This window comes from Camelus ferus, chromosome 20, assembly GCF_009834535.1.
Source record: "Camelus ferus isolate YT-003-E chromosome 20, BCGSAC_Cfer_1.0, whole genome shotgun sequence".
Classification (NCBI taxonomy): Eukaryota; Metazoa; Chordata; class Mammalia; order Artiodactyla; family Camelidae; genus Camelus; species Camelus ferus.
Window position 1 is genome coordinate 20,842,938 of NC_045715.1, and position 25,519 is coordinate 20,868,456.

The following is a 25,519-nucleotide window of genomic DNA, read 5'->3' on the forward strand; positions in this document are numbered from 1 at the left end:
CGGGAAGCCTATTGGCTGGGGTGAAGGGGGCGGCATTACTCCGGAGGCGCCCTTTGATTGGTTGCGACACCTGGGGCGCGTCACAGGGGCGGGGCCTATTTTAAAGAGCCAGGGCTAGGGGAAAAGGCAGCATGTAGTCCTGGAGGAAATAAAAGAAAGTTTTTGAGAAAGGAAAATATCAATCTTTTAATAAAATCTTTTTACTACATAATCGAGATCTGGAAGGTGAGGTAGGGCTGGGAAGCTGTACAGGACGGGTGCAGTCCCGGATCAGGGCTGCTTCTTTCATTTCTTCCTCTTCTTGTCTCCCTGGGGCGCCGCGTTCTTCTTGCCCAGAATCTTCAGAAGGCTCTTGGACATGTAGTAGGGGCGGTCCACGGAGCCATCGTTCCGCTCCAGGTCTTCCACTGAGCCGTGACATAGACCCGTTAGAGGGGACATTTGAGGGGCCAAACCCACTCCCCGGGAAAATCAGGGACTAAGAGACAGCTGCGTGGTTTCCAGGCTGTGCCACCACCGGCTGTTTTTTTCTAGCATTTTTTGTAACCTACTGGGTGGGTTATGTAATATCAGTTTCCTCATCTGAAATGTGGGGTCAATAGTACTATATTTCATACAGTGATTAACGGTAAAAATACATGTCGATTGCTTAGCACAGAGCCTGCTACATACGAAACCCTGAATGAATGCATACAGTAGGGTAGGAAAATCCGCACTCACTACAGCCACCTGCTGGGAAGACTCCTGTGGCTTCCCTAGATTTTCAAGGGGAGGGGAAGATACGGGGTGGGGGGGCCTCTTCCCTGCAATGCTCCTTCTTGGGAGAACCCAGGCACCTGGGAGCTCCCTCCCTCCTTTCTTCCCAAACACCTGGCCTGAGGATGTTAGAAGAGGCTCCCTCTGGCTCTGGCTCCGGTAACTCACAAAGTAGCTGTTTCTAGAAGCACCAAATCTCCAAAAAAAGCCTAAACAATCTGGTACCTTTAAGTTGGGGAGAGGTGGAGGAGGGATATCACTCACAGAAACAGAGGAAGAGAGTATCCACACACATGCCAAAAACGCTGAAGAAGCCACTGGCGATGACATAGGCCCCCATAATGGAGGTCTGGAAGACACAAAGCTGGTTAGGGTTCCTCTGGAGAGTTGGAGGGTGAGGCAGAGTGGCTGAGGGGTGTCACTCACCATGATAGGCAGCCAGTAATAGTTGAGGTGGGGATTCTCAAAGTCTTTACCCAGTCCCTGGATGCGACCGGTGAAAAAAAAGAAGGACAGGACCCCTGTGGGAGAGAGGTCCGTGTCACTCCTCTGAGGTCATCTGTTAAGCTGCCCAGCATCCCTGTCCTCTGTCCACATAACTCCCTGCCCTGGTCATTACCTACACCTCCAACCACGAGCAGCTTCCCAAAGAACAGCAGCAGGTCTGTGACTTTGTCCAAGACGACCACCCTGTACAAGGAGTTTGGGTAGGTTGGGGGTGAGAGGCTTTGCAGGGCTGGGAACAGAACTGGCTATATAATTTGCCATGACAGATGCAAAATGAAAATTGTTCACATTTCAAGATGAAGGCAGCAGAGATTAAACCCAGCTCAAGGCACCTTCTGAGCATAGCATGCCCATGAAGCTGGCCTTGAGTGGGAGATCACGGAGGTGGTGGTGGGGGGTGGGCAGTGATAGCCTGACCTGATAATGTTCCGCATGAGCAGCATGAAGGCGTTTTTGGCTGAGACACAGAAATTCTTCCCATAGACGGCAATCTGGGTGAGGTGGGAAGTTCAGAGTTAACCTGTGGTGAGTTACCTGGGCCAGGGTGGGAAGCCTGGGTCAAGGGCCCCCAGAGCAAGGGGTTGGTTAGGGAGTGGGGCTCACCATGATGTATGCATTGCGGTTCAGGAACTTGATAAACTTTTCCAAACACCAGAGGCAGCACTTGAAGCAACACAAGATACAGCGGGCCATGGGGTTCTGGGCTCCTGGGGGTAAGGAGGGCTCATGTTTGGTCACTGGCCCCTGAGAGCCCCTCCCCAAGGATCCAGCTGCCTAGCCTAGCCCTGCCCAGCCCCCAGTCTCAGCTCACCTCTCAGTTTGTGGTCAATGTACTCCAGGATGACTCGGGCTATCTGCACCAGGGTCAGGATGAGGGCTCCGAAGGCTAGTGACCCGGTGTGGTAACTGCACAGGACTTAGGGAGTTAGAGGCAGCCTCAGGACCCCTGGGACTCCCAGGGCCACAATAGCCAGCCCCTGCCCCAGGCTTACCGGAGTGTGCGGATGAAGGCAGCGCTCAGGGGAAAGGTAGGGATGTCCCGAGGCTTGTGGAAGGCCCAGTAGAAGGAGGCAAAGGCCCCAGCCAGGACACACTGGCCCAAGGCCAATACCCAGTTGATGGTCCAGAAGAGCCCCAGGACCCCATAGATTTGCAAGTTGAAGAGAGAACGTTGTACCAGGCCTTTGGACAAGTAGCCCTGGAAGACGCACATCAGCCCTGGGCACGAGGTGTTCGGGGTCTGGGCCTGGGGAGATGGGCAGAGGAGGCTCGTTCACAGCCAGCTCCTGCCTCTCCCAGAGCAGAGGGAAGTAACAGCCTCTCCAGAGCTGGAGAAGCTCATTCCTTCCAGGAGATCCATCTCCAGGTTCAAACAGGGTTCAGCTTGCCTACTGTGTGAGTATAATTAGTTTCCTTCAGTCTCCAGCCTGCGGATGGGCACCAGAGCTCCCAGGGCTTGTGGGCTGAGCCTTAACGGTATGAAGGCAGTGTGATCAGGAGCTCTCCCTCCCACTCAGGCAGCAATCCCCTCCCAGAGCAGCCTCTGCAACTTCAACCAAAACACTCCAGCAAAATGGAACAGACTGGGTATCAGGTGATACTAAGGAATTGTTCATTTTGTTGGGTGTGATAATGGTGTAGTGGTTATGCTTTTTAAATATGTTGAGATCCATCTTGATATATTGATAGGAGAAATGGCACAATGTCCAGAATTTGCCATTAGAAACTCCAGAAAAAAAAACTGCAGGTTGGGCAGGGGGTGGATGGGTAGGGAGTTACATGAAGCAAGAACAGAGAGCTGAAGCTTATGAAATCTGGGTACAGGGATTCTCTACGTTTGTGTGCATCTGAAAATTTCCCTCATAAAAAGTAAAAACCACAACCTGGCTCCTAAAGCAAAGGAAATAAAAGCCAAAATAAACAAATGGGACCTAATTAAACTTAAAGCTTGTACCCAGCCAGGGAAAACATCACCATCAAAAAGACGAGCTACTGAACGGGAGAAAGGATTTGCAAATGATGTGACAAAAATCTTGATAATTGCTGAAACCCAATGTTCGTTTGAAATTTTATAAGAAAGTAAACCAGTTTCTACTGTGTAGGTAATTGTGGGTTTCAGTCAGTCCCCACTGCTACATGGAGTCTAAGTAAGTCAAAAGCGAACACATTTGGGGCTTTGTATACCCAGCTCCCAGCACATAGAGAGTCCTCCTTAAATGTAAAGGACTTCCCCCTCCTTCTTCAGTGGGGCTAATGCCTGTGGGCACAGCCCTTGATCCCAGCTCTGATGCAGTGGCAGTATGAAAGCTTTGACCGCTAAATACCCAGAAGTCTGGCCCCAATCTCTGGGAGAGTTTGGGGAAGCAGCTACTTTCCCAGGCCTCCCAGGGAGCCCCACCTGCCTATTGCCTAGGACACAGTGTTCTGAGGGAGGAAGACTGACCAAAAAAGCCCGGAATAAAACCCATCTAGAGTTATCGGCTCTCATCAGATGCCAGGCATTGTACTAAGCACTTTCATGTGCACAATGTTCTTTAATCGTCTCAGCCTCGCTGAGGCACAGATATTAAGATTTATCTTCATTTTACAGGTGGGTGGACTGAGACTGAGAGGGTGAAGTGGTTAATTGTCCTCTTGGCAGAGGAATGTCCTGGGGAGGGATGGAGAACTTCTGGTACCCACCTGCCTGGGGGCCTGGCCCTGCTTTCAGGCACAGCCTGCTTGCTCTTCCAGTACAATGGGTAGCTCAGCAGGAGATCTGCATTCTGGGGACTGCTTCCCTCTCTGGTTCTGCTAGGGGCCTGCTGTGTGACAGTTACTAAGCCCCTTGCCCTCTCTGGTCCTCAGTCTCCCTGGCACAATGAGGGATTTGGAGCAGTTGGCCTCTGAGGTCCCCTTAGCCCTACTGGTGCACCTCCGTGTCCACCCCAAGTCCTCACCAAGGGATCACATGATGTATTCATCAGCGCTTTCTCACAGCCCGGCAAGGTGGCGTTGGGTGCCCAGAACACATACTGAGGTTGTCCCGATGTGGCCAGGTATCCAGAGAAGAGTCAAGGAAAGCATGGTCATATGGGGGTCTCCATAGGTCCCCTCCTCAGCAACCCCTTCCTGTGCAGGCTGTTTGCTGCACAGTGGCTGAAATTTTCTTTCTACGCAGGGCTGCCTGCAGGAAGGGATGCCTCCCTCCAATGGTACTGAGGCACTGCACAAAAAGGTACTGCCCTGTCCCCTACTCCCAAGGACTCCAGGAGGGCCCGGCCATGTGGGCAAAGGATACAGAGCAGTCATGGCCCAGTAGGCAATGCAGATGAGCAGGAGGACAAAGGTGACCAGCGGGTAGAACATGGTAGACATCATCTGTCCTACAGCCCTGCAGGGAGATGAGAGCGGTCCACCAAAGGAGCTAGCCCCCCAATCCCCACCCATCCTCTCACTGGGCTGACCCTGGTACGGCCACACCTCTGTCCTCTCCAGGGCCTGATCCATCCCCCCAGGCTGAGCACACCGTAGGTGTTCTCTGAACAAACTGAATTGAATAAATCAGGCTCAAGGGAACTATAGAGGAAACTAGAGTCACAAGAAACTGCCAAGGCAGCTTCAGGGAGAGTAAGGGCCTGTTTCATGTTCTAGACACTCGACGAGACACTAATTTAATCCTTATGACAGCAGCCCTAGGGGTAGGAAATGCTGTTACACCCATTTTACAGATGGGTAAACTGGGGCACAGAAAAGCTAAGTCACAGCAGTGTTAACCACCATGCTGTGCTGCCCTTCTCCTCCAGCGCTCCCCTCCACAAAGTCAGCATTCCCATCCTGGGCCCACACCCCTGCCCTCTGCCTCTTCTTTCCAGACAGGCCCTGACTTGCTAGCCTCCTCCAGGAGGGAGATGGCGATACGAATCCGCTGCCGGAGGAAGATGAGCATCAGCAGCAGAATGCCTTCCAGCACGGCCAGCACGATCACTAGGGTAGACGGGGCAGAGGGGCCTGGGTCAGGACCAGGGCCAGGCATGGCCCAGGGCCACCCTTGAGTGGCAGGTGGTTCATCGGTGGGCAGGACACTCACAGGCTGCCAGCCAGGTCTCCTGAACTTTGCCGTAGGCGCTGAGGTTGGTGGTGATGCCCAGCTGGGAGATGGAGGCACCCTGGTCCCGCAGCATGCGGTATTCTTTCCAGCAGTGGTAGATACCATAGGCCAGCACGCCCAGCACCCCTACGATCAGCACAAACACCAGGGGCCCGGCCACCAGGCGCAGAAGCAGGATAAACAGCAGGCTCAGGACCAGAGCCACACCTAGGGCACTGCGGGCAGGGCGAGGCAGGTGAGGGTCACCCCACATCCCCCAAACCTTTCCCCTTTCAGAGGTCCCCAGTGTACCCAGATCAGACCCCCTCCACCCCACCACCCCTTATAAATCCTGTCAAGCTTGGGATCCATTCTGAGCTCCAGCTCCTCCTCCCTGGTCCAAAGCCTCTGTTTCAGGGAAGGGAAGGAGAGAACAGAGGTATCTGGTGACTCACACAAGAATCCAATACCAGGATTGGGCAAAGTCTTCAAAGATCTTGACACTGATGTCACGGCCATTGAGGCCATCAAGAAGACCACTGTTGGGGAGACAACGTCAGATGGGGCTGTGTGTGGGATGGGGTGTGGGACAGGGAGGTGGGGGCAGGGGGGTGCCCACCTGATGCCCTGGGAGATGGATGTGTTGGAGATCCCTGTGAGCTCGGGCACAGTGCTATTGGACCATGGGAAACAACGCCCTAGAGCTGGAGGGAGAGAACCAGGTGACTGGATGGGAGGGCCCAGAGCTTTACCTTGAAAGCCTCTGGCCCCCACCCTAGCCGAGTTGAGAGTTGAGAAGGCTTGTGCCCTCTTCAGAGGGCTGCTCTTTTTTCTTTTTTTAATGGGGATTGAACCCAGGACCTTGCGCATGCTAAGCACATACTCCACCACTGAGTTATATCCCCGCACCCTGGGAGTGCTGCTCTTGATTCTGCAGCCAAAAGGGAGCTCCTGTCCCAGGAACCCAGTCTGTGTTTCCTTCACTGTCTCTTAATGTTCCTTCCTCCCCTCTCTGCCACTGCCTGCCCTCCTCCCCTCTGGCCTACCTCTTAAAGCACCTCCACCCTCAACCCTGCCAACCTTCAATCCAGCCTCTGCCAGAGTGCCCGGGAGACCATGACCTGGTCTGGCCTGGACCTCAGCATTCCAGGGCTCTAAATCACTCTGCAGCTCAGACACCTCCAGACGCCCTGCCCTGGAGAGTGCCCACATCCACAGCCAGGCTTTAAGACCCTGTTGTCCTAGCCCAGCCACTTTCCCCTCCCCTCTGTACCTTTGTGCTCCCTCCTCCAGAAATCCCATCTGTGATGCCCTATTCAGTTCCATCTCCACCTCACCTCCTCCAGGAAGCCTTCTCACCCCACCCCTATCTCCTGTGGAACCTATCACATGCCTACAGGGCCATTTATCACCACCCTCAAGGCAACTTTACCAGGTAGGCTTGCTTTGGCATTTACATTCTAAAGATGAGGAGACAAGGTTCAGAGAGGCTGTCATTTCCCCAAGACCACACAGCTGGAAAGTGCTGAATTGAAATCCAGATCTATCTGACCTTTGGAGCACTCATTGGAGACACTTCCTATGGCACGCGTATTGAGAGCTGGATATCTTTTCTCATGCTATTGTTAATTTTTTTCTATTAAAAATAACATTTACTATTGCACAGAAGAGCATAGAGGGCAAATAAAAAAGTCAACTGTGATCCCACTGCCTGGCCATACTCTCTTTAACATATTTGGGTGAACATCCTTCCAGTCTGTTCCCTATGCTGATGCACAAAGGCAAGTGTAGGTTCTCACAGCAATCTCATGCGATCTCTTCATGAACCTCTCTGATCGTACCACCTAGAATGCAGTTCAGACGGGGAGCAGTTTTCATCTTCCCTTCACCTGTCCCCAGTGCCCGGCACACAGCAGGTGCGTGATCAGCACTGATGATCTGATTACAGGGTCATACAGCAGAGAAAAAATGAAGACCTGGTACTCATTCCAATTTTGTCACAGACAAGCTGTGTGACTTGATTTCTCTGAGCCTGCTTTCCTCGTTTGAGGAATGAAAATACAAGACTGGCTGATGTTTGAGGAAGGTATTCAACTTCTCACCTGGAGTGGAAGGGAGGAGGAAACTGGGGCAGAGCTCTAGTTGCAGGCTTTCAAGCACTTCCTGGGGGGTGGGAAGAGGAGAGACAGACACACAGACACAGCAGGATGAAGGAGTGAGTCCCCTCTCCACCACCATGATTATCTACCCAGTTCCCCCTTCCACCCCCGCCTCATTGTGGACCCCCCTTGGCAACAGCAATGATTTTGGGGGCAGCACTCACCATATCCCCAGACACCCCTGGCAGACAAAAGTTCCTATTTGCAGCATAGAAGACCTTCTCAACCGTCTGCGAGAGCTGCTCCGGGTCCACGGTCCATGGGACCACTGGACAGGAGGACACACACACCTGGGGGCAGAGAGCATGCGAAGGGGCTGGTATCCAGACCCTGGGGGAGATCTGGGGGCAGAAGCAGGACCCAGGCTCTGACCTGGGGTGTGGGGCATTCCAGACCATTCTTGGCGACCGCGATGATGTTGGTGGTTAGGACGCAGCTGAATATGTTGAAGTACAGGAGATATGGTTTATCTCTGCAAGAGAGAGGGAAGCGTATGCATCAGGTCTTGGGCAGGCCTCGGGGAAGGAGAGGGACTGCCAGGGCTGCATCTCAAGCATGCAATGGGCCCAGTGTGGCCTAGACACACACCACCCACTTCCTGGCCTCAGGATGCTCAGCCCAGCCAGGGAGGAGGTATGGGAGACACCAGAAAGATTTCCAGAGTAATTCAGCATCACCACTGCTAATAAATGGTTAAGAGCTTAAACTCTGGAGCTAAATCATCACCCAGCTTTATGACCTTGAGCAAGTCACTAAACCGCTCACTACCACAGTTCCAGCATATGTAAAATATTAGTACCTACACCTCATAGGGTTTAAATGAGTCTGTGTGCAAAGTACATTGCCTGCCCGAAACACAGTAAATGCCATCTAAGTGGTAGAGGTTTTATTATTTATTGAACATTTCCTGCATGCTAGGAGCGACAGCGTTGCTTCTGGAATCATCCCTGTGTTTTAGACGAGGAAATCAAAGTTCAGAGAGGTTAAGTACCTTTCCCAAGGTCACAAACCAGAACTTACTTAGCCCAGTTGGGGATTCAAATGCCAGTCCAAAACCCATGACTTCATCATTGATACTACACTGTCTCCCAACTTGGGGGGACTCAGAAGCCACTAACCAGCAGTGGAGGCTATTCAATGTGGCCTGGAGTGGTGAGATTCAGGGAGGCTGAGTGGGGCATGGAAACAACAGGAGAAGGGTCTGGAGCCCGAGTAGAGGTGGGTGGTCCCCTGCCCATCCCCCACCTCACCTCCCTCCAGCCCCTGCTTCTTGCCTTCATACTCACTTGTTTTGCCCAACCCCGCAGTATGCCCCAGTAGAGTTCCTGGGGTAGAGGACTTGCTGGGGGTCTCCATACACCCAGGCTGGAGACAGAGACACACAGATGAATCACAGGAGGGGGCAGGTATTTAGGAAGGAACAGCCATGGGTATAGTCCCTCTCTGGGACAATGAAGTCCCCCAGCCCACCGCCCCAGGTCTGCATAGCCAGAAACTCACCCACAAGTCCCACCGCGATGTAACCCAGAATGAAGACAAAGAAGAGGACACAGCAGATGATATCTGTGCAGCTCCTGGGAGAGAAATGGGGGAAACCTTTGGAGAGGGGATGCTGGGAGTGGGCGTGGTCTGGAGGTGTCATGGTTTGGGGAGTTGGGGGACGCTGGAAAGTAAGCATAGGTAGGTTCCTTTCTTTCTTTCTTTTTTTTTTTTTTTTAAGAAAACCCTTTTTTGGGGGTAAGTAAACTGTCTTCTGAAGTTTAACACCAGAAAGTGTACCATTCATAAATGCTCAGCTGGATGAATTTTCTTTCCCAAAGGGCACAGGCCTGTGTAGCCAGCTCCCAGGTCAAGAAATAGAACAGCACCAACACCCCGGAAGCCCCCTTTTGTCCCCTCCACACATGACAGTCTCCTCAAGGCCACCACTGTCCTGGGGAAAGATTTTCTTTTCTCTCACAAGTAGATTCTTACCAATATTTCAGTAAATATGAAGCAAAACCGAGACACTGCCCCTCTCCCCAACTGCTGCTGCCCCAACCAGCGCAGTGCCCAGAACTCACCTGTTCTTGATGGGACCTCGAAAGGAGGGGTCATATTTGGCTGGTTTTCCTGAAGGGCATGGGGAGGAGTGTGCAGAGTGAGGCAATGAGAGGAGTCTCTCCCCCCATTTCCAGTCCCTCCAAATCCTTCCCCACAGCAGGCTCTACCCGGCACCAGGTCCTACCCAGCCCTAGGAGTTTGGTGGGAGATGGACAGGGGCAGGGCTGGCAGGAGGGGACATTACAGAACAGGAAAGGTAAGATCAAGGCTTGGTCAGCAGCTTTACTGCTCACCCACAGTGAACTCCAACTAGGCGGCCTTGGAGGGAGGGGAGAGTGCGGCCTTTTCCAGTCATTTACTGCTCACACCTCAAGGACCTCGGCCAGGGGCCAGGAAACTGCCTTCATCAATTTCCCCAACCCTGGCTCCTTTCTCCAGAGTCTCCCTCCAGCTGGGATGTGGGACTCTGTTCAGCCGTCTTAGTTGCTCTCACACCCCCATCCTTGTCCCTCTCCCCTCCCCATACTCCTGCCCAGGCCAAGGTGGGCACAGATCTGGAGCCCCTCAGGGAGGTCACAGCCCTGCCCTACATCTGCCTCAGCCCATCTCTCTACCCTCTGGCCCCAGGCTGTGGGGAAAGAAGCTGGAGCAAAAGGCATCAACTCCTGCAGGGCCTGGGGAGGGAGGGGGCCCCTGTAGACCCCCCCACCCCAAAGGGACCTTAGTCTCCAGGCTACCGCCAGTCCCTGGGAGACCAGTCAGTGTGACACTTGAGCCCGGCTGTTGAGATTGTGGCCACGTCCTGTTCCTGGTCCTCCCTGAGTACACACAGGGAGGAGGTGGGGCCAGGCAGCCAGGGTCCCATGTGGGCACCGAGGAGGGAGTACAGAGGGCTGGGCAGGAGTGTGGGAAGGGGTGCGGTCCATTCTTCTAGGTGCTCTGGACTCTGTCCCTCCATGATTCTTGGACATGATGTCAATGATTGACCCAAAACCACTCCAGGAAGTCTCCTGGGAGTCCTTCCTCCTCCCTCCCCTCACTCCCTTCTGAGGAAGCCTCGCCTCTGGGAGGCCCCTCCCTTGGGTTCCCTCCTTTCCAGACCAGGAGCTCAGATCCCTCAAACCCCAGGGGACCTCTGCAGGCAGGCCCCAGACCTTACTGCTCACAGGGATCCCAGAGGCTGGCCCCTCTCCCTTCAGACTCCCCCACCTTGCCCCCCACCCCTAGCCCTCGGGACTCCCAGGACAGACTCTCAGCTTTCTGTTCCTCACAGAGATTCTGGAGACAAGCTTCCTGCCCCTCTCCTCAGGCCTTGCCCTTCACAGGAACCCCAGAGGGCCGCTGCCCTTGTTCCTCAGTGTACTCTCAGATAGCCTCCCTCCTAACGGAGACCCTGGGTGCAGGTCACCAGTCACCTTTCCATCAAGATCCGCAGCCCCGACTCTTCACTGGGACCCCGAGCAGAACCCACTCCCCTGCCACTCCTCACAGACTCCAGCGGGCAGAACCCCAGCACCTTTTCCCCTCAGAGATCCAGCGTCCAGGCGGAAATTCCTCCTTGCAGGGATCCCAGCTCACCCGTCCCAGGCTCCGCAGCACGTGACACTCCCAGCCCGAGCCCCTTCCCCACTCTCCCCGACTCTGCCTCCTTCTGTTCAGACTGCTTCCCAGGGCCCAGGCCTAACACCACCCACTCCTCCCAAGGACTCCAGCCCCCACTCCTCATGGAGACCCCAGCTTTACTTCCCAAATTCTCCCCAGAAATGGCCCTCAGCCCCTGAACCCCATCCTCCTCCCAGGACCCTGACTCTGCCTTCTTCCATCAGCTTGTTTCCTGGGCCCTCCCCTCAGGGACCACGACTCCTCTCAGCTCCTCTCCCTGTGGTCCGTCCCAGCCTCCATACGCCGAACGGCCTACCCTCCCTCACAGGGTCGCCTCTGTCATGGGCTCCCCACCCCAGCCTTGCCCGCAGCCTTACCGTAGTTCTCGTCCTGGTCCTGTTTTCCCCCCATGGCTCAGTCTCTGGAGTGATTGGAGCCTGGGAGACCTGGCGGCTCACCTGCTACCTGCCCCGCCCTCCCACACGTCACAGCCCCACCTCCGCCCGTGGTCCCCGACACACTCTAGTTCCTCCTTGACTCCAGCGGAGGGCTGGAAAGCAAGCCTGGGACAGGGTTTCAGGTCAGGGCTGCTTACTGCGGGCCTCATGGACCATGGCCTGGAACACTTGCTCTAAGAAAATCCTTCATGGTTTTTCAAACTACCTCAATCATGGTACTCTCACACCCACACCCTCCTGCCAAAGATTAAGTGTGGAGATGAGATTTGCCCTTGACTAGACCCTGCCCACAGTAATCCCCCACAGCCCCCGCCTCCCCCCAGGCGGCTGTCCACACCAGCCACACCTGTCTGGCCTGCTTCCCATCCCCTCTCTGTGCCCCCTGGGACCCACATTCCTCCGGCCCTGTGTGCTTCCTCACCAACAGTGACTCAGTTTATTACCAAACCCAACGTTTATTGAGAACAAAGGAAACCAGTTAGCATAGAGGCCCAATTTCAATTCATCAAACTTAAGCTGAGGATGGGGGTGGGGGGTGGCCTGCCCTGAAGTCACCCTCCCAGGGAGGAACCAGCTCTGGGAGAGAGGGGCTGTCAGACCTCCAGGGCCTGGCTGGGATCTCTGGCTGAGGAATGTGTGAAGGGGCGGGGGAGAGAAGATGGTAGCACCCTCAGGTGTGGACTGTGAGCAGCAAGGGCAGAGGTGGCTGCTGAGCAGGTGGCCATGGGGTGGGGTGTGTGGTCCACTCTCAGGGGTTGACAGGGGGCAGGGAGCTGAGCTCAGGCAGCAGCTCCGGGTGGGGGTCCAGGCGGGCCAGGCGGCTCTGCTCCAGGGCAATGGCCTCAGCTGAGTGCTTGCACTTCTCAGAACCACACTGACAGGTAAAATATTTGCTTTTGATGTCCCAGAAGCGGTCACCATAGTCGAACCTGTCAGAGGAGCACAAGAGGTCTGTGGGACCCAGCCCCACTCCAAAGCACCCAGCCCATGGGCTCTAAGCCCTCCCACGTTCTATGTACCTGTGCACCAGCACTGCCTCGTAGGTTGGTGGAAATGAAGACTCTCAGGCCCCATCCCAAACCTACTGAACCAAAATCTGTGAGGCTCAGGACTGTCTACAGTGGAGAAGCTCTGCTCTAACCCACACATGGGAACCGGGCACTCTCCAGCCTTCTGTTTTGGTCCTAGGCTTGCTGCATCTCCCACATCCCTGGCCGAGCCCCAGGACACCTCACCCCAGCTCCTCCCCAGTCCGGATGTCTCGGGAACTGAAGAAGGCAATGCGTGGAAATCTCAGGTCTTGGTGTAACATGAAGACACGGACAGGGATGATGTTGGGGTCACACAAGTGGTTGATGAAGCGGCTGATGTTGCCATAGTAACGGGCATCGATGCAGTACACCTCTCCATCCTGAGGGAACGGTGTCACTCATCACGTCGAACACTACCCTGCTGGCCTGACCAAACTCCCCACCCCTGGCCATCCAGCCCCTCCTCCCCAGGTTTCCATCCTTTGACTGGGGAGGGACAGAGGGGGTCTCTGCCCACCTTGTTGTCTAAGTCGAAGAGATAAGAATCATCCTCCCTCACGTCAGCCTCAGCATCAGAGATCAGCTCTCCGACATACCTGTTGAGCAGGGGTTACTGGGAGCAGGCTCCAGGCCCTGTCTCTCCTCACCACCCCATGAATCCTCTTCCACAGCTGTCCCAGTCACTGTCTGTGAATCTCACAGATCAACGCTGCTGGGGTGGGTGACCCAAGGCACAGTGGGCCTGGAGGACAATGGACATTATCTGGAAGTGGGTGTGTGTTGGGACAGGCCTGAATGGTCTCTTAAATTGGCAAATGGGGCTGAAGGGCAGTTTTTTTTAAAGGCCAAAGGAGATCTAGATTAAGTTTGAAGGCCATGGAATAAAAAGCTGGAGGTCAGGAAGAGGTTACAGATGCTGGGAAGAGAAAGAGCTGATGGATGGAGAGGCCCCTGGGGTAACCAGAAAGGTAGCTATTTATCACCTCCATTTTGCAGACAGAAAAAAAAAATGAGGCTCAAAGAGATTGTTACTTGGCCAAGGACACCCAATGGCAGAGTGGGGCTCAACCCAGGTCTGTCTGTCTCCAGCTGGGAAAGGCAGGGGAGAGGGAGGAAGACACGGGCCCTGTGGTCTGGGCAGAGCAGAGGCTTGGAGGATGGGGGTCAGAGGAGGCTGGCTGGAGTAGGGGCAGCAAAAAGAGGTGGGACCCAACAGGGAGGAGAGCAGGGAAGGGGGCCTGGGAGTCAGCTGTGGCACTGCACCCAGCCCCTCGCCCCCAGGAGCCAAAGTATGCCCCCCCCCCCCACCGCCAACTCACTCGCAGATGAAAGTCCCCTGGGGAATGGTCTGCAGGGCGCGGACCCCCCAGCCCATCTTGGCTGTTCGGTAGAGCTGCAGTCGCACCCTGGGGGTAGGGGAGAGGGTGATATTGGGTGGAGTGACTTGGAAGCGCCCCATGGGAGGGAAGAGATAAGGGGTGAGGGTGGGCTGCAGCGGGGACCTCACTTGATGCCACTCTGTACTACCCGGTTCTTGCAGTTTCTCCAGCAGGAGCATGCCTGGTTACACTCGAAAATCAGCGGGGGCTCTATCTTGTTAAATTCCTGAAGCAGCCGCCCATCCTGGGATCAAGGGAGGGGAGGACAACGGTTTCTTATGGTGCCCACTTCAGCTGCCCAGGGCTCCCAAGACTTCACAGAAAAATCCACCGCTGACCCCAACCCAGAGACAGGGAGGACAGGCTGGGGGAGGCCACATATGCTCTGAGTTCAGGGAACAGGAAGCACACAATCATTGCCCTTGATTTGCATAAACCTGGGCCAGGCCCATCTCTGTCCTGGCAACATCCTAGGAAACCCAGGTCTCACCCTGCTCTCTCTGCCACTTCCCCAACAGGGTGGGAGGTGAGGGACAAGGTCACAGGAAGCTGGTGTCAGAGGCCAGCTCCTCCAAAGGAGTGGATAAGCATGTGGCCAGAGCGAGGGCACGTACCTTGTCATACCAGCAGCGAATGCTGAGCTGGCCACACAGGCAGTTGGAGCTGGAGCAGTCATCCACACACGTGCAGTGCTGGGGCAGGAGGCAGGGTCAGCTCATCCTCCCCCAGAATGAGCCCCCCAGCTTCTAGGGCTCCCTGCTCCCTAACAGCTATCTTTTCTCTAGGGTCCACACTGTCCGGCAGTGATAGTGATGGTCTCAGGGTGAGGGGGAATCAAGATATTGCTGATGGGGGTGTCTCCAGGGCTACCGTGAGCCCAGGGGATACCTTCACGTGTCCTAGAAGAAGGACCCTTCCCCAGGTGGACGCAGGCCCACACCGGAGCTCCTTTTCAGCCCCACCACCTTGGCCAGGTACTCTTGGCCCACATCTTGCCCAGCTGTACTGGGCGGCTCTGGGTGTCCCTCTGGCAGGGCCCAGGCCCCGCACTCACCTGCAGGTGGGTGATGTTGCGGTCGATGTTCATGGTGGACGTCTCGCAGTTCTCCGAGATGTACTTGTAATCCTCCGGGCAGGGCTCCCCATCCACGCCGTTGACACAGGGAATGGGCACATTCTCGTAGCCCCGAGCCACGTCCCTGGCAGGAGGAGAGATGGAGCTGGGTGGCCAGAGCATGGGGTGAGGGCTCCCCTAGGTGCAAGGAGAGAGTAGTGGGAGGGAAGAGGGTGGTTCTGGCGGTTCCTCAGGGCATGGGGAATAAAGTTCCCAGATGAAATGCAGAATACGCCATTAAATTTGAATTTCAGACAAACAAGAAATAATTTTTTAGTATAACTGTGTCCCAAATACTGCCTGGGACACACACTAAAAGAGTATGCACTGTTCATCTGAAATTCTAGTGTAACTGGGTGTTCTCTATTTTTATTTGCTGTATCAGGCAGCCTTAGCTGATGAGTGTGTGTTGGGGAGCAGGGGGTGGTTCTGGGGACCCAGTGGGGTGTGGGGCGGGGCTGGGGGATGTCCTGAGGGTTCAGCAGGGCCTGGGGAAGGGCAGGAGGTGGTTGTGGGTGTGGGGAGAGCACCGCTCACCGGCAGATGATCTTCTCAGTGCGGATGGCCCTGTTCCCCACCCCTAGCCGCAGCTTGCGGTTGAGCTGGAGCGCAAACCACACGTCAGAGCGCTCAGGAGTCAGGTCCCATGCGGTGTCCCCCTCCTTGTTCCGCAGCTCGGGGTTCGCACCACGTGACAGGAACAACCTGGGAGAGGACAGAAGCCCATGGGGTCCGGGGCCGTGAAGGGGGCAGAGGGGCGTCCAGGTGTGTGTAGGGGACAGGGGGCTCACAGCACGCAGTCGTGATAGCTCTCCCGGGCTGCGATGTGCAGGGGCGTGTCCCCGTGGTAGTTGACAGCGTGCAGGTCGCAGCGGGCGTTCAGGAGGACCTCAGCGATGGCGGCGCTGCCGGTGAAGGAGGCCCAGTGCAGGCAGATGTTCTCCTCCTGTGGAGGTGGGAGGGGAGAGGTGGCCCAGGCAGGGAGTCCTGGAACGCAGCCTGCACCTTGCTCAGGGGCTCGGGGTGGTCACCACCTCCCCCATCCCGACCAAAACTCTCACTTACGTTGTCTGTGAGGGTGACGTCGGCACCCCGGGTCAGCAGCATGCGGATCACCTCGATGTGTTTGTGCTCTGCGGCCCAGATGATGGGCGTCCACCCCCCACTGTCCTGTGGGTGGGAAGGGAAGGAGGTAGGGGCTCGGGCGGCAGCTCCGGCCCTTCTCACCCAAGCAGCAGGTGGTCAAGAGCACAGGCTCTGGAGCTAGACTCCGAGCCTGAATCCCAGCCCCACCACTCACAGGCTGCAGGGACTTGGGCAAGTCATTTACCATCGCTGGGTCTTAGTTTTCCCATTTATAAAATGAAACTAATACTGTCTACTGCTCAAGGCTGTGAAGTAATTTTTCTCATTCTAAAAAAATAGGTATTTCCTAGGTCTGCCCACTCAAAAGCCCTAGAAGCAGAGACCCAACAGCAACAACCACCCTAGGAACACAAACTGTAGTCTGAAAAATACTTCCCACTTAAAGGAACCAGAGTTTCTTAGAGAAATGATTGATTCTGAGTCCGGGGCAGGATATGCACTGAAAAGGATGCTCTCAAAGGCTACCGGGTCATATCAAAAGCCATAGGAGCCAACTTCAAGGAGCTTCTCTTGGACAAAGGATGGAACAATTCAAAGAGCAAGAAAAATGCATACCAAAACACATCTAACATGTGAAAAACTAAGAGCTAATAAAGAATCTCACTGGACAGCTCCAGAGATTAAGGCAGCAACTTGTTGTTTTGAAAACAGATAAACAGAAAGAAAAAAGAAACAAAAATCAGTGAAGAGAAATACAAGTAACGAAGGAAAAAGAGATGGGACAGACCAGAATAGCGTGAAATGCAGGGAAAGCGTCAACAGTCAGATGAAAGAGAAAGGGGACCCGAAACTCCAGGCTGAGCCAAGGACCCCAAGGGCTGAGCCTGAGGCCAGGCTGCTGACCTGGGCGTTGACGTCCACCTGTCCCGTGCTGAGCAGCAGACTGACCATCTCCAGATTCCCAATTTTGGCTGCGTGGTGGAGGCAGGTGGAGCCATCTTCCTCCTGAGGGAGATGCGGACAGGTGAGTCCTCTGGCTGGCACCTCAAGCCCAATCCTTGAGCCTGGGCGCCCGCCCGCCCGGCTGCCCACCTTGCTGTAGACGCAGCCGCCACGCTGTACCATGTAGCGCGCCACCTCCAGGTGGTTGTTCACCACGGCCTCCATCAGCGGCGTCCGCTGCTGCTTGTCCACTGCGTTGATGTTGGCTCCAGCCTGCAAGGACGGGGCACGTGGGCTGGCACCAGGGAGGGCCTGGGTTGGGGAGGGGGTCCAAGGCCCTGATCAATGAGGCGGAGGGCCGGGCCTGCACTGACCTGCAGCAGCACGTGGCAGATCTCCACGGAGCCCTTCTGGGCAGCCGCGTGCAGGGGCGTGCGCTTGCTCTGCTGGTCGCTCTGGAAGTTGGGGTCCAGGTTGTCCACTGTGGGGAGAGCCCGCCACACCGGGAGAGGGAGGGACAAGTAGTAAGTGAGCTAGGGAAGGGTGGCACCTCCTCCAGGAAGGCTTCTCAGGGTCCCAACCTAGGTCAGGGACCCCTCCTGAACCTTCTCTGTGCTCACTTCCACCACAGCACTTCTCAAAGAGTAGGAAGTTAAAGAGTACCAGTTCTGCCTGAATTCAAACCAGCCCTGCCCCTGCCTCTTAGTTCCACTGTGCACTGGGCAAGGGAGTTAACCTCTCTGGGCCTCTGCTGGGAGACTTATGTGGGTGGACCTACACGAGCACTCAGAACAGTACCCAGAGCCTCTGTGCTCATCGCTACCACAGTCCCCATCACCACGGGTTATTTGTGTATCTGTGTCCCCCACGCCACTGAGTCCTTTGGGGCAAGGATGACATCTTCACTGCTGTGCTCCTGGCCCTGAGCCCAGTGGCTGGTATATAATCGGTGTTCAGTCAAGGTCTGCTGAACAAGGAGCAGAGTACTCACACAGCATCAGGATCACCTTCTGCAGCTCCCCCTGCTTCACTGACAGGTACAACTGCCGGGGGTGGAAACGAAGTTTCTTCCGCCTGCCGTGGTGAGGGAAGGGGTGGGCTCCTCAGATTCAAGCATCAGGCCCAACCCCTGCAGATACACATCTCCAGCCCCAGTCCTAGGTGCAGTGCCCTAGAGCGACCCCTACACACCTCTCCGACTCCTGGATGACCAGGGCCTTTTCCAGGGCCTCCCGGCCTGGCCCAGGTGGCAGCCCCACAGCTGAGAGGCAGCCCCCATTGGGCAGGGTTAGGGAGGGCCCCGAGCTGTCGATGGTGTCAGCCAGGGGGTCACAGGGTGGACGCCGGGGCTCCCCATGCCCTCGCATCCGGGCGCTGTGGGAGAAGGTGTGGATGTCTAGGGGAGAAGGGGAGAGAGCAGAGAACAGACACAAGGGAAGGGCGAGGCCAGTACCTGGGCTGGGAAGTGTCTGCTCTCCCAGGGGCATCCTGGGCCAGGGGCGGTGGGGCAGGGGCTGCAGCGCCAGCTGGTGGGGTCACCCCATCCCCCCGGGGGATGGTCACCTCCTGGGCCTCAGATGCATCCTCCCCGCAGTGGGGACAGAAGACCATCCCGTTCAGCTGGGACACACAGGCCTTGTGGAAGCGGTGGGCCACACGGAAGTCGGGGTGGCACTCCAGGAAGGTGCCCTGGGGGCAGGGAAACAATGTGGTCCGGCTCCGGGAGCCCCCGCCCCTGTGAGGCACGCTGCCTGTCTGCCCCACTGGTCACTCACCGCTGTACAGAAATAGCCACAGCCTGGGCAGCAGTGGTGTTTGACCATACGGGCACGGTGTGTCTCACAGAGCACCATGAGTGCCACACGGCTTGATGGTCTCATGGTCTCCCGCTTGAGGATTGCAGCATTGCAGCCCGACAGCTGTACGCAGTGAGGACAGGGGAGAAAAGGTGAGGCCGGGGCCTGGGGCTGGATCCCTGGTGTCTCACCTACCAGCCCTCAGGCCCACCTCTCCATCCACACTCTCTGTGGCCATGCACTTGTGCCCCGCTCTCTCGCTGATGCGGTCTATCTTGGGTGCCTCCATGCGACAGCTGCAGAGGGGCAACTCCTCAAATCCGCGCTCTGTCTCCAGCGAAGACGTGTCATTGGACACCCCTTGGATGGAGGAAAAATCTAGCTGAGGGAGGCCCAGCCCCTCACTCACCGGGACCCCCTTTGGGGCCTTTCACCCCCACCTTCACTTTCCCTCCATGCTCCAGAACCCCCAGAGTCTGGCCATGGACACCCCGGCTTCAGCGGGGTCCCCCTCCTCCCCATTCCCTCCAGCCCCGAGGGCGCCCCCTAGTGGCTCCCTATCCCAGCAATTCGCAATTACCAGCGTGGTTGGGGGAGAGGGTCCCCTCGCTGGGCAGCTCCAGGGACCCCAGAGGGACCTCCATGTACTCACTGGGGCCTGAGGAGCCCACACCATTCACTCCTGACACAGAGACAGAGAGAGTGAGAGTGCGAGCTCACAGGTGCCTGGACGCGTGGGTACATGCGGGTGTGCATGCTGAGCGTGTGTGTCCATGCATGCTTTCTGGGGGCTGGGAAGGGGCTGGAGGAGGAGACCCAAAGCAAGGGAGCCTCCTCACCTCGTGGCTCCTTGGCCCTTGGAGGCTCCCGCTTCCGCCTTTTCCGTGACGGCTTCACCCATGGGCTGTCCTTCCGCCACTTCTTCTTGGCTTTGCGCCGGCCACTGGAACCACTCTAGGGAGGAGGAAAAGAGTTAGCGAGCCTGGCCCCCAGCCCACAACCCGCTCCTCTGAGGACTCAGGCCTCAGGCCCTGCAGCCCCCATCCCTCTGGGAATACCAGCCTCCAGCTCCTACCCTGTCAGACTGGTTGCCTGACTCTTCATCTTCCTCTTCTTCTTCTTCTTCCTCCTCCTCCTCCTCTTCCTCTTCCTCCTCCTCCTCTTCCTCCTCTTCCTCACTCAGTTGTTCAGCCAGAGCTTCAACCTCAGACTGAGAGAGAGGCAAAACAGTGCTCTCAGAAATAGTGACCCACAGGCCACAGCTCTCTTCTGTGGGAACTTGGGAGAGAGGCAGAGCAGGACACAGAGGATGAGGGGGAATCAAGAAAACAACAGCAGCTCCCCAAGGATGGCTCCCTGGTGGAGGTAAGTGGGGGCAGGAAAAGCGAGGAAGGGGTTTGATAAAGAGAGGCGGTGTAGAATATTAAATGGTATTGAAAAATAAGCTGCCATGGTTACATGCAACAACACGTATGAGTCTTGGCAACATGTTAAGGAAAAAAAAAGGGTAAGTTCCTAATGACAAAAGTATAGTACAGTGTTCTTTATGAAGTTTGTAAATAGGCAAAACTAAAAACACTAAATGAATTTGTAGCTACTCACTACTATATATAAAATACATAAATCAACAAGGTCCTACTGTACAGCATGGGGAACTCTATTCAATACCTTGTAATTGCCTATAATGAAAAAGAACATATATGTACAGATGAATCACTATGCTGTACACCAGAAATTAATACAACATTGTAAATCAACTATACTTCATAAAAAAATAAGGCAAGCAAGTAAAATTTCAGAAGAGAACAACAAAACAATCCACAGTAGATGAAAAACTAATCAGAAACTTTACAATGAGGATCAGGCTGACATCTCCTGAATCCACTGATCAATCTTAACTTCACTAATAAAAGACCAGATGTTCTAAACCTGATGTGATGCAACACTTGTACCAGCTATCAAGTCTTACCAAATTGAAAAAAAAAAAAAAAAGGCATCTGAAGCTGATCACACTTTTGGATCTATCAGTCTGTAAGGAACATTGGGTAGAGTTATGTGTCAATCCCCACCCAAGCAGCCAACTCCCAATTATGAATTCTGTAGGACAACTGACTTGGTTTCTTCAACAAATAAATAGCAAGAATGTTTTTTTTTTAGAAGACAGGGAACCTATACATCAAGAGAGACCTAAGACAAATAATCAAATCAAGGCGTGGATCTAACTCGAATCAGGACACACAAAACCCGTTTATGAAACAACTGAAGAAATGTTAAGACTGACTAGTAGCAAGGTGATAGTATTAAGGAATCATTTGTAAATTTTTTTAGGTGTGAAAAGAGTAATGCAGTGATGTTAAAAAAACAGAAAGGGGTCTTATGTTTTGAGATACATACTGGAGTATTTCTAGATAAAATGATATGGTGTTTGGGATTTGCTTTGAAACAATCCAGTAGGTATGGGTGCACTAGGGGAGGAACAGCTGAGATGAGCTGTGTATTGATAATCCTTGGAGCTGGGGTGATAGGCTCCCTGGGGGCTATCTATTCTATTTTTGTTATATTTGAAAGTTACCACAATAAAACAAATGAAAAGCAAAACAAGTAAGACCAAGCATTACGTTGCACAGGCAAACATATATGTGAAATAAAGCCAAATAATCAGCAAAGGAATAAACAAGTAAACAACAAATAAACCATAAAATGGGACGTTAAACCCTCAGTCCAGGACGGTGACTACCACTGTGGAGAGGGGCACAGGGATGGAATGAGGTAGGGCACACAGTGGAAATAAGTTATAGACAGGGTGGGGCAGTGAATTAGTGGGTGTTCAGAAAAGGAAAGAGAAAAAAGGGGGGCAGGAAGGACTGGAGAGCCAGCCCTGGGCATGGGGGAGTGCTGGCTGGGAGGGCCGTCGGCCCCCTCTCACCTTGCTGTCAGAGTCCACCCGTTCATCCACAGAGTAGGAATCATAGTACAGGCTGAAGTCATCCCCCACCACTGTCTCCCACTCCTCCAGGGACCCGGGGTCCCCTTTCTCCAGGGTCATGTCTCCTGAACCCCGGGCAGAACCCAACTCCTCCGACTAGAAAAAGTGAAAAAAAAAAAAAAAAAAGGAAACTGCTGGCATTCCCTCCCTAACCCTCCATTTCCCTTGAGGGTGAGATGGAGCCCCAGCTCCTGGGGTCCCTGGGAGCAGCCCCCCAGGTGGAGAGGCCCTCTTCCCAGCCTCTCCTGGCTCACCAGACCACCACCTGAGTTAAGCTTCCTTCTTTTGGCCACATCTGGAAGGAGAGAAAGAGGAGTCAGGCCTGTATTCTAAACCCTCAGGACAGGCCATATCAAGGCACAGGTAGGTGGGGGGTGGGACTGACCTGAGGTCACCTTCCCCAGCGAGTGCACGTCATCACTCATACGGAAATGCTGCACTTCAGGGGGCCGCTTCTCAGGGACTGGGGGCTGGGGGCCAAGAGGGAGTACATTTAGGGTCAGGGAGCATCTATGGTTCTGCCTGGATTAGCCTAGAGCCCCAGGTAGGAATGGGATGGTGAGCCACACCCTCAAAAATGCCCTCAGAAGCTCCGTGGCAATAACAAGAACAGTTTCCCCAAGAGGAAGTGTGTTGAGCACATCCCACATCTAATGCTTGCTGAACTCTCTGAGCACACCGCAGCAGGCCTTTTCTCCCCATTTCCCAGATGAGAAAACAAAGGTTAAGGCCTTGACCAAAGCTACCCAAACCATACTTAGAACAACATGATACCAAGAGCCCTAAAAACACTGTTGTAAAGCTTCTGAGATTCTGGGTCCCTTGTCATTTCCCTATGTCATTTCTATGGCTCTCAACTCCTTCTCTATAGAGATTCACAGTCAAACCTTTAAAAGGGAGGAGGGGGCAGTTTCACAGAAGGGAGGGAGAAGGGAGGAGGGTATAGCTCAGTGGCAGAGTGCATGCTTTGTGTGCATGAGGTCCTGGGTTCAACCCCCAGTACTTTGATTAAAAATAAATAAACCGACTGCTCCGCACCAAAAAAAAAAGGGAGGGAGAAGTTCCCTTGGGGCTTGTTTTGAGGTAGAAAAGAAAAAGTGTTTGGAAGTTTCTCTACTCATTAACATAAGAGTTATTAAGACATTTACTACATGATTAACTCTTTAACATTTGTATATCTTCTACTCCTCTCTCCTTAAGAATGTAAACCCCAGGATGATAGGAACCTGTCTGCCCACAGATTAAGCCTCAGTCCACAATTTGAGACACAGTAGCCCCTCTGTAAATATGTGAAGCAGTGATTGGGTAAGAAAAGGCCCGAAGCTAAATTGTAAAAGAGCAGCCCACCAGGGATTTCTGGTTGATTACCCCGTATCTCCCACCGGCCACAACCCTGCCCCTAAGCCTCACCTGTCCATTTCCTGGTTTGGACATGGTTTTTCTGGCTCGGTGGACCTTGGGCTGCCCCTCGGGGCTGGCAGTGGCTGGAGGGGGTTCAGGCCCTGCTGCTGCTGCCCCCTGGGCCCCAGGCATACTCAGCAGCCTCATAGCCAAACTCTGGACTGATGGAGGTGATTTTCCCGCCCCTGTCATCGACATCTTGGCTCGGCTGGGACAGGTACCCCCCTTGCTGGGGGAAGACGGGAATGACTTTGTGGCATGGCCTGGAAAACAGAAGGCAGGCAGGAGGAAAGATAAGAGAAATGGCAGAGTCAGAGAAGATCCCACCTCACCCCCAGACTCTTTTGCCTCTCACCCAGCAGGATGCGGCCCCCATGGAGGTCCCCATCTCCCTCAAGATTCTCCGGTTCCTCCCCAATTAGCGGTGTGGCCCCTATAGGGGTGTCTGCCCCCTCATCGCCGACGGTGACAGTAACAGAGGCTGGGGAAGAGGGGCCAGCAGGCTCCAAGGAGTCGGGGTTGACCTTGGGCAGAATCTCCTCACTACGAGGGGTGTCCCCCAAAGAGCCATGAACTGTAATGGAAGAGAAAAAGTTCAGGGCTAAAGGCTCAGAAGATCCTGTGTTGGGGGAGGTGAAGGTCCAACCGGGCCCGGTTCTGCTGCACTCACCTTTCTCGGTGGCTCCTCTGGGCTCCTTCTCCAACACCAGCGCCCCCATCTCAGCGGGGGCCTCCCCCTGGGAGGGGACACAAGGGATAGGAGAGCTGGTCAGTACGGTAGGAAGCTGGGGGGCCCAGGACGCCTGGGCCCTGGGAAGAGAGAGTAGGCTCCGGGGCCTACCTCTTCCTCTGTGGGGGCCCCCTCTTCCGCGGCCTCGGCTGCCCGGAGGGGCCGCACGACCCCTCCCCCGGGCACGCATCAGCCCCCTCCCTCTCGGTAGACCCCTCATCTCAGGGACCGAGAAGAGAGGAGGGGGAGGGGGCGGGGCCTCCGCGCCCCGGCCCCGCCCCCTCCTCCCGGCTGCACGCGCCGCTCCCCCTTTGTCCCCCAGGCCGCGGGGACCCCGGGCACCAACCCCTCCAGCGCCCGCTGCCCCCCAGCCCGGTGGACGGCCCCTCGTGCCCCTCACGCGTGTTCCTGCGGCCCCAGCGCCCGCTGCCCACTCGGGGGCAGCCGGCGGCTGCACGCGCGCCTCCGTGCCCACTCCCCCCACCTCCCACCCCCTGGTCCCCTCATCCGCCCCCGGTGCTGGCCCTCCGGATTGCTGCAAGTCCCGCCCGGGCCCCCCGGCCCCGATGCACCCCCGGAGCATTGCACGGGCGCGCGCTTCCCCCGGGCGCGCGCGCGGGCATGCACCCGCCTCTCCCCCTCCCCTTCCGCACCTCGGCGGCCGCCGCCGCTGCAGCTCCCGCCGCCGCCGCCATCGCCGCTTGCGCGGGGGGCCGAGCCGGCGCGCGGCCGCCCCGGGTCACGTGGGCGGGGGAGGGAAGGCTAGGAGGAGCCTTAAAGGAGCCACTACGCGCTTTCTGGCTATCTTCCCTCGAGAGCGGCCTGGGAGATGGCAGTGGCCGTCCTAAGCTGGGGGCTGCAGTAGAGAATTTCTGCCATTCCTGGCCTCAGCCCAGCGGGTAGCCGAAGGCGAGGCAAGCCTTGAGCCCAGGTGTGGCTTCTCCATTCCCCACCTAGTTTTAGGTAACTACGTAGCGTCTGAGTCTCCCAGCTCTCCCAGCAGTGGCTGTATTTCCAGTGCTACCCGCGTGTGCTTCTCCTGCTGCTGGTTGCTTTCTAGTTTCTGGGTCACTAGATAGAAAGCTCGGCCTCAATTTTGGCCTCGCTTCTCTAACGAGCAAGAAGGGGGCGATGGGGATGCGCGGAGGACACCTTTAATCTTGGCTGGTTCTAGCATGCTGCTTCAATGTCCCCTGGAGCAGCGACCCCTTTTGAAAACCTGGGGCTAAATGTGTTTTCTGTTTATGCCAGACATGTTACGCCACCACAAGCACTAGGGATTCAGGTAAGCCCCCAGAGCCCCGAGTCATTACTGTCTGGTGACAGTAAGTAACCTTTTTTTTTTTTGGCCAAACACTCAACAAGGATAGCCAGGCACTCCGTGGGTCATAGCCCAGCCAACAGTGGAAGTATGAATATTACACCAAGACACACGACTTTGGCAGTAATAGAGTACCATC

At 55.3% G+C, this 25,519-nt stretch overlaps 2 protein-coding genes and 1 non-coding gene across 7 annotated transcripts; 1 reads left to right on the forward strand and 2 right to left on the reverse strand.

Annotated features, from left to right (window-relative positions):
- Positions 1-159: 159 nt before the first annotated feature.
- On the reverse strand, positions 160-11,620 carry SLC44A4 (solute carrier family 44 member 4). Its single transcript, XM_006178785.3, has 21 exons — positions 11,514-11,620; positions 9,555-9,603; positions 8,992-9,065; positions 8,778-8,856; positions 7,864-7,963; positions 7,656-7,781; positions 7,435-7,495; positions 5,952-6,036; positions 5,788-5,871; positions 5,333-5,568; positions 5,130-5,229; positions 4,544-4,636; positions 4,203-4,305; positions 2,256-2,509; positions 2,075-2,169; positions 1,867-1,970; positions 1,681-1,754; positions 1,376-1,446; positions 1,183-1,277; positions 1,021-1,105; positions 160-407 (listed from the first exon to the last, which is right to left on the reverse strand). The coding sequence occupies exons 1-21, from the start codon at positions 11,545-11,547 to the stop codon at positions 286-288; spliced, it is 2,124 nt and encodes a 707-aa protein (XP_006178847.1). The 5' UTR covers positions 11,548-11,620; the 3' UTR covers positions 160-285.
- Positions 11,621-12,029: 409 nt separating this feature from the next.
- Positions 12,030-25,388, reverse strand: EHMT2 (euchromatic histone lysine methyltransferase 2). Of its 5 annotated transcripts, XM_032462701.1 has the most exons (28): positions 24,713-25,388; positions 24,000-24,066; positions 23,685-23,903; positions 23,339-23,592; positions 22,314-22,398; positions 22,183-22,223; positions 21,869-22,024; positions 20,018-20,152; positions 19,782-19,896; positions 19,523-19,624; positions 19,154-19,302; positions 18,922-19,065; positions 18,600-18,835; positions 18,338-18,520; positions 18,138-18,220; positions 17,521-17,627; positions 17,297-17,419; positions 17,108-17,209; positions 16,184-16,288; positions 15,910-16,064; positions 15,656-15,823; positions 15,059-15,203; positions 14,619-14,696; positions 14,133-14,248; positions 13,945-14,031; positions 13,143-13,221; positions 12,830-13,005; positions 12,030-12,523 (listed from the first exon to the last, which is right to left on the reverse strand). In XM_032462701.1, the coding sequence occupies exons 1-28, from the start codon at positions 24,752-24,754 to the stop codon at positions 12,343-12,345; spliced, it is 3,633 nt and encodes a 1,210-aa protein (XP_032318592.1). In that variant the 5' UTR covers positions 24,755-25,388; the 3' UTR covers positions 12,030-12,342. The 5 variants fall into 5 exon arrangements, with proteins under 5 accessions (XP_032318592.1, XP_032318593.1, XP_032318594.1 ...); XM_032462702.1 differs by lacking the exon at positions 19,523-19,624 and having other exon boundaries at positions 24,713-24,771; XM_032462703.1 differs by lacking the exon at positions 23,685-23,903 and having other exon boundaries at positions 24,713-24,763.
- Positions 22,865-22,936, forward strand: TRNAT-UGU. The gene has a single exon. It is a non-coding gene; the product is annotated as a tRNA-Thr (tRNA).
- Positions 25,389-25,519: the final 131 nt, after the last annotated feature.